This window comes from Mesoplodon bidens, assembly GCF_964165515.1.
Source record: "Mesoplodon bidens genome assembly, chromosome: 3".
Classification (NCBI taxonomy): Eukaryota; Metazoa; Chordata; class Mammalia; order Artiodactyla; family Ziphiidae; genus Mesoplodon; species Mesoplodon bidens.
In genome coordinates, this window is record NC_138178.1 from 57,646,946 (window position 1) to 57,661,127 (window position 14,182).

A 14,182-nucleotide genomic window follows, 5' to 3' on the forward strand; every position below is an offset into this window, starting at 1 on the left:
GAATTGGTACTATTTCTTTCTTAAATATTTGGTGGAATTCCACAGAGAAAACATCTGGGCCTAGACTTTTCTTTCAGGAAAGATATTTACAAATTCAAACTTTAAACTAGATACAGAGCTATTCAGGTTATCTATTTGGTAGTTTTTGTTTTTCAAGAAATTTATTTTTTCTAAGTTGTCAATTTTTGGCCGAAAGGTGTTCATGATATTCTCCTATAAACTTTTCTTGTTTATAGAATCTGTAGTGATGTTACCTCTTATTCCTTATTCTTATTTTTCTTTTCTTGTTTTCCTTAGTAGTCTTGCTAGAGGTTTATCAATTTTATTGATCTTCAAAAAGAAACTAGCTTCTGGTGTTGTTGATTTTTCTCTATTTTTTTGGTTACAGAGTATTCCATTATGTGAATGTTTAGTCAGTCATTCTCCTATTGTTGATATTTTGCATAAGAATAATCTTAATGGGAACTGTGTGACTAATTTATATGATGAAAATGACAAAACCTTAAGGATATGAATAAATAGACAGAGATACAGTACTCCAGGATGGGAAGATTAAAGCTGTAAAGTTATATAAAGATGTCAGCCCTCAAAATAATTCATGGGTTTATTGTAATTCTACTCAAAATACCATTGAGCTTTGAGAATCATGGCAAAAGGATTCAGAAGTTTATCTAGATGATAAAACATTAGAGTTGATGTTAAAGTTCTGAAAAAAGAAGAATGGATGGAGAGAAACCTGATAGAAGATATTAAAACATAGTGAAACTATAACAATTAAAAAACAGAGTGCCAGCACCAGGATAAAAAAGACCAATGAGAAAATAGCCTGGGAATGGAACATGTTGGTTATAAGGATTTAATATATGATAAAGGAAGCACACATATCCATAGGGAAGAAGGATTATTTAACAAATGGTGTTAGTATAACTAAGCAATTTGGAGAAACAAAAAATTTAGATTTTAAAAAAATATCACATACTAAAATAAGTTCCAGATGGATTGATAATTACATAGAAACAAGAAGCCAAAGAATTGATTGTGTACTGATTGAACCTAAGAGGGGGAACAACACAAATTTACAAGGAGGTGGTTGACAGATTAGACTACATAAAACTTAACTTTTGTATCATCCCAAAATGTAGCCAAAATGAAAAAACATAACAGACTGGGGGAAATATTTGCAGCAGATTTCCAAAAGGTTAATATTGTTTATATATGAAACTCTTATGCAGATGTAAAAATGGGCATAGGACAAGATTAGACAATTAACTAAATAAGAAGTTAAAAACAAGAAAAAAGTTCTTAATACAAACTAAACTACTAAGGAGTTGCCCAGATCCCCCATTAAATTAGCAGCAACTCCCATGCAGGCCAGACTAGGATGCATTTAGTAGATACACAAATTGCTAATGGTCTTATAGTGTTACAAGCATTTGCAAACCACTCTTGTGATATGTCAAGATTCATTTAAAAAAATCTCCATACTTTTTGACCCAGAAAACCCACATCTGGGAATTGATCCAAAGAAAATAATAGCTACCCCCTCCCACCCCGTTCCAAAAAACAAACGTATAAGCCCTGTATACAGAGTCATTTCAAATAATGAAAAATTGGAAAAACCTAAATGGTTTATCAAGGGAGCAATTAAAATTTTCATACACCCCACATATAGTATGCAATGCAATAATTAAAATATGGTAATAGAGATTGTAATTGAAAATGTGGTGAATAATTTTTTTAAAGCAAGCTTTTAAATTTATGTGTAATTTGATTGAAAAGAAATATGTAAAAATGACAAGCAGTTATGATGAGGGTATAGTGGGTAATTCTTTTCCTGTTTTCTATGATTCAGTATAATGCTAGGCTGCATTAATAGAAGTACAGCACACTTAGGTCAGGGGAGCTAATTAATAGACCTATGTTTTGAGAAGAGCATGGGCTTTGGAAATGTGTAGATCTGACTTACAGTTCGCGTTCTACTTACCTAGTATGAGGCCTTGACAGTTGCATAACTACTTTGAACCTCAATTTCTAAATCTGAAAAAAGAGTACATTTCTTTATGATTGTTGTATGGATTAACAGTAGTAGATGATAGTTGTTGATAAAAATATTGTTCTTGTCATATCACATCTGAATAATAAGTCAGCTTACAAGCAATCATAAATTTCAATGGCAAACAACTAAGATTAATTTTTCACTTACGTTGCTTATTAGCTGTGGATTGGTTGTGGCTCTGCTCTGTTCTCTCCACTCTAGAATCAAGGCAGACTGGAAAGAAAAAGATGTTGAAACCCAAGGATAGTTCTTAGAGGTCTGCTCCACAGTGGTACACTTCTACTCATATTTCATTGGCCAAGGCATCGGTGGCACTGGGTCATATTCCTCCTGTGGGGATGGGCCAATACAGAGGGGCAGCAAATATTTTGGAGAAATAGTATGCTATGGCAGAGTGTGTTCAATTCTGGCTGTCACTTTAAAAGTCTGATAGACTGGGATATGTCCAGAGGAGAAAGATTAGAATGGTGAGTAATTCTGAAGTCTTGCCTGACGTACAGTGGCAAGAGTCGATGGAGAGAGAGGGGGCACATTAATGCTGTCTAAAATATTTGAAGAATGGCTATGACTGGATATGCTATATGACATCAGTGGGTGGGAGTTACAGCATTATATATTTTGATTCAGTGTAAGGGCATAAGGAGGAAGGGAGACAGAAAAGGAAATTGGTGCTTGTTTTAAATACCTTACCTCATTTAAATTTAAAATAATCCTATGAGGGGTTTTGTGCTCGTGTATGTTTATGTTTAAATATTGAAGAAAACAGATTCAGAGTGGATAAGTACCTAAGGTCACATGGCAAATAAGTGGTAGAACCAGTTTGGAATCCAGGTGTATGTGATCTCATCTCTTTCCACTAAACTTTGCTACTCTGTTGGGCTGCAAGCTTTCTTACAATTACACTGTTTATCACCAGTCATCTTCTGCTTGACAAGGTGATGGCTTCTCTTCCCCCATCTCTAAAAGGGTTCAAACAAAGTATAAATGGAAGAATTGAAAGGAAGGTTGAACTCTATCTAGATCAATGGTCTGCAAGCTCATTTGATTATTTGTACCTTTGAACAAAATAATTTAGCATATACCATGTATATGTTATATATGTTAAACAATTATATTGATATTGTATATGCTATAAAACACACCAAAAATAGAAGTTAAAAAAGTTAAGATTTGACATGAAATTTTAGATATTTTTGTGAATTCGATTTTATGGAAAATCTCAACTTTAGAAACTTCTATTTTACAGGTGGATATTTTTTCCTTTAACCCTATGGATTGTCTTGTGTACCCACTGAGATGCATACCCCCAACATCGGAGGTCATTGTTTTGGATGATTTGTAAGACTCATTTTTCAGTATGAAGATTCCATGATTCTGTTTGGCCTGAACTTTTCTGAAAGCGATGATGATAGCTTAATTAACTTTTAGAAGAGTTTTTAAATAGTCTTATCTAAGACCAAAACTATAAATTCACTGGCATTCATAGCAAAATTAAACCTGAAAATTAAATAGTATGAAAGATGCTTTTCCAGGTAAACAGTAATAACCCCATGAGCATTTATATATAAGAGGATGTAAAAAGGGGTTACTATTAAGTAATAAACCTGATTTCTATGTCTGGCTCAAGAAACAGCCTTGTTATTTTAGTCGTATCTTCTCTATCTAAATCTGCATGTGTGTGTGTCCAAAACTTTCTGTACTCATGTATTTTAAAATGAATGTGAAATTTTGCCCAGAGAATAATATTAATTTTGGTACTTGGGAAATTATTTTATCAATAGCACTGTTTTAGAATGGAGCCAGAAATCTAAATCAGGATAAGCCTACTGGACTAAAATCTTTATAGAAACATATCCTCTAAGAAGCAAAAGAAGTTACTTTCATTGCCTGACAGAGGAAACTGTTTGCTTTTCTACATTCTGGTCCTTGGTTATCTGCCTTTAGCCACGTTGATATTTCATGATTAAGATAACTTTCTGGTTAGTAACTGTTTCTTGGGGATAGAGTTTTTAAGAAAAAACCTTCCCAGATCACAGAAAGCAGAAAAGCAAATGTAGACTTTAAAAGATACTCCTATATTGACATGAAATTGTAGTTCAACAGTGTTCTTTTGCATTTCTTTCTCATAGTGATACATTTGTACAGCTTTTTGACATTTGTGTTTGGTGGTAATTTTGGAGGAAGTGTTGCTTGCAGGCAAATCATCCGAAACAATGACCTCCGGATGTTGGGGGTATGCATCTCAGTGGGTACACAAGACGATCCATAGGGATAAAGGAAAATATATCCACCTGTAAAACAGAAGTTTCTAAAGTTGAGATTTTCCATAAAATCGAATTCACAAAAATATCTAAAATTTCATGTCAAATCTTAACTTTTTTAACTTCTATTTTTGGTGTGTTTTATAGCATATACAATATCAATATAACAGTTTAACATGCATAACATATACATGATATATGCTAAATTATTTTGCTGAAAGGTATAAATAATCAAATGAGCTTGCAGACCATTGATCTAGATAGAGTTCAACCTTCCTTTCACTTCTTCCATTTATACTTTGTTTGAACCCTTTTAGAGATGGGTTCAGCTCCTTTTTCTGTACCAGTTTAAGTGCCCCACAGGCCAGGAGTTCCTTGGTAATAACTTTCAGTGATCCATTTGTTCTAGAAAATTATCCTGGAAAAGGACAGTTTAAATAATTAAGTTTGGTATTTCTTAATTTTTAGTCTTTTGTTCATTCAACAAACAGTCATTCAGTGCTTCTTTGTGCCAAGCACTGAGGAAATATTAGTGAACAAGAGGGATATTGACCACTGATTTTAAAAATAGACATAACGTGTATTAAAAGCCAATAGAAATATTGTTGCTCACGGCAGCGCCCTGTAGGAATCCCTGGTCTTCACTGACCTGTGCTTCCCTGCCTGTTCTCTTGCTCTTTTTTCTCTCCCCACCTCCACTTCCCTCCCTCCCTTCCTTCTCTCTATTCCCTTCCTTCCCTTCTTGTAACTCCTTTCCTCCTTTGAGATAGTGACCACAGGCACATTTTGATGTCAATTCATCTAAGCGTAGGAGAAACTATATATGATATTTATTGTATAAAACTTGGCATGATCAAATTCTTAATTTGCCTTCAAGTCCAACTGTCATCTTACCTGTGCAGATCTCAAGGTGTATGTATATGTTTGTTACTTAGCTCAGAAGCCATGTATCTTTAAATGGGTTTATATTATTTTAAATAAAATTAATATCAGCATGTTTTTATACAAGTATGCTTTTTAGATGCAGACATATATATGATTAGATATTTGGCACATATCTTATTTTTCAGTGTCTTAACTGAGTTATCTAAACTCTAGAATCCATCCTACTTAATTTAAAGGTGTGTGAATGGTTGGGTTTTTTTGTTTTGTTTGCTGTTGTGTTCTATATTGATGAATTTGAAGGTAATTAAAAATATAATTCTTTTCTTCTTTAGCATCAGACAACAGTCAGCGCTTTCGAGAAACCTGTTTTGCATTTGCATTGACACCACAACAAGTGCAGCAAATCAGTAGTTCCATGTAAGTTGTCTTCGAGTGTAACTTGCAGCTTGACCTTTCAATCCAGTTTTGTCTATAAGTGACTTTTTAAAACAGTGTATTGGATGAGTATTATTGTCGTGCAAATATTAGTATTGAAAATACTATTATATCGGGCTTCCCTGGTGGCGCAGTGGTTGAGAGTCCGCCTGCCGATGCAGGGGACACGGGTTCATGCCCCAGTCCGGGAAGATCCCACGTGCCACGGAGCAGCTGGGCCTGTGAGCCATGGCTGCTGAGCCTGCGCGTCCGGAGCCTGTGCTCTGCAATGGGAGAGGCCACAACAGTGAGAGGCCCGCGTACCGCAAAAAAAAAAAAAAAAAAAAAAAGAAAGAAAGAAAATACTATTATAGTGTTAGTTAACCCTAATAACTGTTAATATTTCTGATAAATTTGAAATACTTTCTGGAGTAACAGTGTCTTTGAATCAGCTTTCCTCTGTATATCTTTAAAATAACTGTAGTTCTTACTCTGTCTTTTCTAGGGATATTTCTGGGACCAAATGTGACTTCACAGTGCAGGTCCAGTTAAGGTACAGTGTTGCTACAGTACATATCCAAAGTTTAAAAGTTAATATTCCTTCAAGATTTAAAAAATCTACCTGATTTTCAGTAAGTAAATTGAAAGTATTGGGTTTAGATGTTTGGGTGAGGGAAAACCTTTTCCTGTTATGATACATCCTAATTACTATCAAAGTTAGATTTTAATGTAGCAAGTCATGTGCTATATATTTAACCATATTTCTCTATTTTGGTTGCCCTTGGTTGGTTGAGAAGCTCCAGCTAATGATATGTTTAAATATGGTGGTCAGCTCTTTAGAAGTACCAAGCTTTATAAAAGCAAAGACCTTATCTGCGTGAGTGGCAGACTACTGTAGAGAAAGAACTAATACTTAGGTTAAGTCTACAGTGTCTCATGGACTAACAAGAACCAAAATAGTCTAATTTGTTTTGTCCTGTATTTTTAAACCATTAATTTAAATACTCTCTAATTTAGATTCCATGTGAGACATCTCTTGATAGATTTGTAAAGACGAAATTTTACAATTTGGAAAACGAAAATTTTCCAACATGCTACTGCCCATATTCAGTTTCTTTTCTTAGCCCATTTCTTCTAAGAATATCTAAGACATCTTTTATGTTAATATGTCTCTCTCTTGTTGCTTACATAAACCATCTTATGCTGTTCTTTTTACTCAGTGACTATCCTTGTGTAAACCTAAGTGTCCTACATTGTTCTTGTTGCAATAGGGATAGAAGAGGAAATACAAGACAGTTGTTTTCCTCAACAAGCTGTTTTCCCTATAAAGTGGGAAGGATAAGTCAAGCAGATAGCCCAGTCTCAATAATCAGATACTAAGTTGTATGTACAGATTATAAATACACTAGGAGATCAGAAAAGAGATGAAAGCACCAGCTCAGTGCTTCATGGAATAATGTGAAAAACTCTGATCTAGGTTCAAAAATAGTGTGATGAAAACTGAGAAAGCAGAGGAGAGGCTGAGGTCTTGGTTTTGGAAGGCACTGACAAAGGTGTTTCTGTGTAAAAGGTACTTTTTCCTCTGTCAGGGGCAGACTATGATAATGACTGAATAAATTAAAGGACTAAAATATGGTGCCTTTGTAATTAATTATATATTGCTGGAATATTTTTTACTTCCCTGCCTCAGTAGTTTACATTTTGTTCATACTGATATGTGACTTTGTCCTTTAAAACAGTGGTTTTCAGACTGTTGCTTGGAGCCACTGTTTGGGGGCTACCCTCTGGCTACCATTCCACCTTCTCTCCCCCAACCCCCCCAATTGCCCCACCTGACACACACATATACACACACTCTGAACCAAAGTAATGTGGCTTTGATCTGTTCTACATGTTTGACTTCTGGGTTAGTTTTCATTTGAGGAGAGTATCCCAAGACTGAAATAAAGTTTGAAAACCGTAGCTCTAAAACAAAAGATCTAGTTACTATCCTTAGTATTAACGTACGCATGCATTCTTTAAAGCAGCAAAGAGGTATGGTTCACATTCCAAAGGAAGGTTTTCTTTCTAAGATCAATGCAGAGATTCTAAGGGGATCTTGATGGTTAAAAATGGCTTAGCCATCAAATTTATCTCCAGAATTTGATGAAAAAAGAACCATTTTGTATTATATTTGGTAATTGTTAGGTGGTTCTTTGTATTTTACGAAATTGTTTTCATCCCCACCCTCCTCACCCCCTACAGCAATCCTAGTGTATTAAGTTGGGAGTGTATACCTTCCACTACCCTAATTATAAGTCTTTATCGAAAACATGAAAACAATTTGGTCAGAATTAGGATCAGTATTTTCTCTATTAGATTCCTAATCTGTTTTCATTTATCTGTTTCCCCTCCCCACTCCCATGAACTCCTATATAGAAACTTTCTGCTCTTGTTCCCCACTTTTAAAATCGTTTTTTTCTCTTCGGTTTGTAAGGGTGATTTAGATTTTCACTTTTTACTTAATTGAATAGGAGTCAACTTGTCATATATTGCTTTTCTGTAGCTTCAGGCAGCCAGGTTCATGTTTCTAATTTATCTCTGCATCGGAGTAATTGATTTAAAACTTTATGGCTTCCTCTTACTGTTGCAAAGTAAAGAACTGGCCTGTAATAGAAGCTTCTGCTGGGGTTAGAGATAATCTTGTGGGGTTTGACATCTGTTTGCTAAGTATATTTTGAGAAAATCTTTGTAGATTAGTAATTGTCAACCTTTATATGGATCTCTAACCCCTTTGAGAATCTAATGGAAGCTATAGATTGTCCCTGCTTAAAGAAGACCATATATTTATATGTACCCATAAAATTTTACATAGAAAATTGTCCCATTTTGTGGACACTCCCTCACACAGATTGCATGGCAGGCAGATCAAGATGTTGAGAGAAGATGTTTGTGCATGATGAATATTTCACAGAATTCAGAGATAGCATTCTTCTTAACATGTAACTCAAAGGTGCTGTGAACATTCTGTAAAGTGGAATGAGCCTCAGCTCTGTATTGGTAATAAGGAAGTATAATAATCAAGAATAGTTGTCTTAAATAGCAAATTAATAACTTATTTCTTGATCTATGTAAGAATGGAGTGAGAATGTACAAATTATGTAGTTGTCCTTGGTTTTCCCAAAAGATAACGCATTTAATTTAGAAATAAATGTTTTCATGAGTTTCTAAAATAGTATTCTAAGCATATGTGGGTATAATACAATTAATGTTATTATTCAGCATCTTCAGTTTTCAGGGAATAATGGAGTACCTGGGCTTGGTGGACAGAACTTGATCCTGGGGATGGACTTCTAGCATTTTCAGTATAGTCTGCTGAGAACCAAAAAAAATGTTTCACAGACAAATAAATTTGAGAACTACTATATATTTATATTTCCCTCTTAAAAAGTTACAGTTATTGTTAGCCTAGCTCTGAGAAGTTCTATATGGAGGAAACTTAATTTAATTTTTTGATTCAAAATTTCTTAAATTTATTCAACCACAGAGCACTTCCCCACCTCCTCCCCCCAAAAACATGCTTGAACAAATGACTGGAAATATTATGAAGACAACTATAGGTTGGTAGTTGTGACCACTGAAACTCTACATTGACAGAATTATTTATTTTGAACCTATTTCATGTATTTATTCAGGTTTAGTAATTTTTTGCTGTTGTTATTAAGTTTGACTATCTTTTAGATTAGCTATGGAACAAAAATATTAATGTGGTGTCATCCTTTAATAAAGGTATTTAAACTTGTCCTTTATTGTTTAGGTTTTGTTTATCAGAAACCAGTTGTCCACAAGAAGATCACTTCCCACCCAATCTTTGTGTGAAAGTGAATACAAAACCTTGCAGCCTTCCAGTAAGTCCCAAAAGCTATTTTTTAAAAAGTGCATTGCCAACATAGCTAGCAAATAAGTCATCACAGCTGTTGTTAATCATACTTTTTCATTAAGAAAACATCTTTATTTGGGATATATATTCATGTGACTGAGTGAAACACTTGTACCAACTATGTACAATTAACAGCTGTGACATTAGTTATGGAGACATAGTCTAGGAGTTGGGTGTGGTAACTTTAGTGTTTTACTGAATTTTGGGAAGACGAGATTGTTTCAACAAAACCTCAGATGTATTCGTGTGAGTCTGGAAGCTTTGGTTGAATAGAGATTTGAAGAATGCTGTGCCTTTAACAGAGGAGTGGGGGCTGTTATTGTTCACCTTCAAAATAGTCCTTATATACTTATCCAAGCTCTTTATGAATTCAACCTGATTCTTAAATTTTAGAGATTTTTAAGTTCTGCCACCAGTATTTTTCTCAGGCTTACTATGAGACTGTATGGTTGTTTAGAGAAACATACAGGAAACTCTTACAAACGTTTACTTCTCTACTTTTAAATGAAAATACTCATATTTTCTCATATGTAGTTTGTAGGGTTTTTTTTTTTTTAAGGAATGGAAGTTGAAATAATTGTGGAAATAATAAGTAGAAATAAATTATATTTCATCCTTAGGGTTATCTTCCACCTACTAAAAATGGTGTGGAACCAAAGCGACCCAGCCGACCAATTAATATCACCTCACTTGTCCGATTGTCCACAACTGTACCAAACACCATTGTTGTTTCATGGACTGCAGAAATTGGAAGAGTAAGTAAATTTTTGTTTCTCCCAGATTTTTGTATTATAAGGAATGGTTAATCTCCATGGCTACCTGAGCTTGTATGTAAATAAAAGGAGTTGCAAAAGGATTTATTTTTGTCTCACAATGAATTTTCAACATGTTCCCATTTAAAAAAATGGGATCTTGCCGTACCCAGTGTTCTATAACCTGATAACTTTCACTGAGTAATTTTCATAAACATCTTCCTATGTCATTTCATGTTCATCTGCATGATTTTAAAAGGCTACATCATATTCCAATATGATATTCCCTGTTGTTGAACATTTATTTGGTTGATTGATTACTATTTCAAAGAACATTTTGAAAACCATCCTAGTAGCTCTAACTTTGCATACATACATGGTAATTTCCTTAGAGTAAATTCCCAGGAGTGGAATTGCTGAGTCAAAGAGCATCAGAATTTAAAGAAATTTTGTGTACATTGGCAGATTGCCTTACCAAAAGATGTTGTACAGATTTATTCTCTGACTTTGTGTTTATTCACGTGCCCGTTGATGGATAACTTTGAGTTTTATTTTCTTTAGGATCTCTACTAATTTTAATAGGTAAATAGTGGTACCACATTGTTTTAATTAGTACTCCTCTTATTATTATTGAGGTTGGACATATTTTATGTTTGTGATTATTCACCTTTAAAAATCATATCAGTATCTATTTCTGTATTGCTGTTTTTATTGTTTATGAGTTCTTTATATATTGATTTAACCCTCTTTTACATGTGGCAAATGTTTGTTTCTAGTTTATTGCCCTTTATCTTTATTTAATGTGTAGAAGATTTAAATTATTACAGAGCCAAATCTTAACCAGTTTTTTCTTTTTTTCTTTTTTTATTTATTTTTTATTGAGTATAGTTGAATTACAGTGTTGTGTTAATTACTGCAGTGCACCAAAGTGACTCAGTTATACATATATATATATATATACACATATATATACATTCTTTTTCATATTCTTTTCCATTATGGTTTATCAAAGGATATTGAATATAGTTCCCTGTACGATACAGTAGGACCTTGTTGTTTATTTATCCTATATATACCAGTTTGCATATGCTAATTCCAAACTCCCACTCCTACCCTCTTCCATTGCCCTCCCCCTTGGCAACCACCAGTCTATTCTCTACGTACCTGATTCTGTTTCTGTTTCATAGATAGGTTCATTTGTGTCATATATTAGATTCTACATATAAGTGATGTCATATGGCATTTGTCTTTCTCTTTCTGACTTACTTCACTTAGTATGATAATCTCTAGTTGCACAGTTTTGTTTCTTTGTAGTCTTTCCAGTCAGCCTCCATCAAGTTTAGTCTGTCTGCCCTTCCCAGTCTTACATAAATATTTGTTTATATTTTTTTCTTGACTTTTGAGGTTTCTAGTTTTACCTTTAAATATTTAATACATTGTGAATTTGTGTGTAGTGTGAAATAAAAATTTAATTTTTAAAATAGCCAGTTCTAATACCATTAACTAAATAAATGCTAATTCTGAAGCCACCATTATTATATATTTGCTTTGATTTATCCTGTGTGTGTTCTGAACTTTTCTGTATTGTTTCTTAGCCTAGCATTCTTTTTCCGGCACAATTTCAGATTTTTTTTTTTTTTTGCGGTACACGGGCCTCTCACTGCTGTGGCCTCTCCCGTTGCGGAGCACAGGCTCCGGACGCACAGGCTTAGCAGCCATGGCTCACGGGCCCAGCCGCTCCACGGCATGTGGGATCTTCCCGGACCGGGGCAGGAACCCATGTCCCCTGCATCAGCAGGCGGACTCTCAACCACTGTGCCATCCAGGGAAGCCCCAGAATATTTTTGATTATTACAATTTTATGATATGAGCTCATGTTAATTCACTAATTCATTTGAAATTTATAGAATGTGTGCTATATTCCATGCACTCTGCTGAAAACTGGCAGTACCATAGTGAGAAAAAGAAGTCCTGACTCTTTTGGAGCCTAGGATCTAGGGGACAGGTAGTCACACATGAAAATGTGAACTGTATTATAAGTAATATAAAGAAGAGGTGTGTGGTGATTTTAGAGCATATTAAAGGCCACTTTGCACTAGAGAGAGGTCAGGCAGGGCTTCCCTGAGGAAGTAATGACTGAGCTAAGATCTGAGAGAAGGGTAGAAGGAATCAGTTAGGTGAAAGTTTCAGAGAAAACAACATTCAGAGTATAGTCCACTGGCAGGTGTGAGCCTAGTTTTTCTTAAGAAACTGAAAGGGAGCAGGAATTGCTAGTGTACATAGAATGGGGAAGAACAGGATACAAGATGAAGCTAGAGAGGTAAAAAAGGACCAAACCATGTAGGACCTTTGAGGTAATGTTAATGTTAAGGATATTCTCTTTTTAAGCAGAAAGTTGACAGGGCCATATTTCTGTTTAGAAAAGGCCACTCTTCAGAGTGGTGAACAGCTTGAATGGAGACCAGAGTCATGCATAGAGGTTACCTCTTACTATTGCTGAAGCATTAGTGAGAGAAATAGTATATTAGTCTAGAGTGGTGGCACTAGGGATGGAGATAAATAGGTGGATCTGTAGGACTAAGTGATAGATTAGAAATGGGGGCTAAGAGAAAGGGAGAAGTCAAGGATGACTCCTTGGTTTCTGGCTTGAGTGACAAAGTAAATGATAATATTACTGAGATAGAGGAAACACTGAAAAAGGACTGAATTTAGGTGCATTTTGTTTTGCTTTGCTTTGCTTTGCTTTGAAGGAAGGAGTATTGGAGGACTACATGGAGACGATCATGAGTTCAGTTTTGAAGCTTTTGAGTTTGAGATGCCTTTGAGACATTCTGAAGAGGCAGTTGGGCATATAGGCTCAGAGGATACGTTTGGGCTAGAGAAGAAAATGAGTCATCTGCATATTGGTGGTTACTAGAGCCATACAAGCAGGCTGACATTGTTAAGGGGAAATGTAACAAGTAAAAAGAAGAGAGCGTTGAAGACTTACCATTCGTGAGGAACTATAACTTTTAATACTGGATAGAAGAGAATGAACCTGCAGAGGACATGGGGAAATAGTACCAGAGATGTGGGGCAGAACGGGGGGTGGGTATAAGAAGCCAAGGGAAGAGTTTCAAAAAAGAAGGACAGGGATTTCCCTGGTGGCGCAGTGGTTAAGAATTTACCTGCCAATGCAGGGAACACGGGTTCGAGTCCTGGTCCGGGAAGATCCCACATACCGCGGGGCAGCTGGGCCTATGCACCACAACTACGGAGCCTGTGCTCTAGAGCCTGCGAGCCACAACTGCTGAGGCCTGCGTTCCTAGAGCCCGTGCTCCGCAACAAGAGAAGCCACTGCAATGAGAAGCCCGCAACAAAGAGTAGCCCCCACTCAACTAGAGAAAGCCTGCGTGCAGCAACGAAGACCCAATGCAGCCAAAAATAATAAGTAAATAAAATAAAATAAAATTTATTTTAAAAAAAAGGAGATGGTAAGCAGTACTGAACAGATGTTGAGAAGTCAAGTATGTTGAAATCTTAAAAAATACTTTTTGGATTAGAAACATAAAGTTGACTTTAGCATGAGCTGTTTTGGTGGATGGTGGGAGGAGAAGCCTGATTGTGACCAGGCAGAGGTAAGGCAGTGGAGATAGTGAGTTATAGAAGGGTAGCTTTGGAAATAGGTACAGCTGAGCTGGAGGGAAATTTGAGATGAGAGTTATTTGTTTGCTTTAATGGGAGAGTGTTAAACGTGTATAAAGGATGATGGCAGGTATCTTCTTGGGAGGAAGAGATTAAATATACACGAGAAAAATAATCAATAGTGAATTTCATTAAGTAACTCATTGTAGCTAGGAGGGACAACTTCTTTATTTAGTGGAATAAAAGGATTGGATGCATGTATATGATTGGT

At 35.4% G+C, this 14,182-nt stretch overlaps 1 protein-coding gene across 1 annotated transcript in view; it reads left to right on the plus strand.

Annotated features, from left to right (window-relative positions):
• The window catches only part of PIAS1 (protein inhibitor of activated STAT 1), a 122,146-nt gene that overhangs the window by 67,234 nt on the left and 40,730 nt on the right, over window positions 1-14,182 (plus strand). The window contains exons 3-6 of the mRNA XM_081227775.1: window positions 5,535-5,619; window positions 6,122-6,169; window positions 9,413-9,503; window positions 10,156-10,290. Coding sequence (XP_081083901.1) covers window positions 5,535-5,619; window positions 6,122-6,169; window positions 9,413-9,503; window positions 10,156-10,290 — 359 coding nt within the window. The remainder of the gene's footprint in view (window positions 1-5,534; window positions 5,620-6,121; window positions 6,170-9,412; window positions 9,504-10,155; window positions 10,291-14,182) is intronic.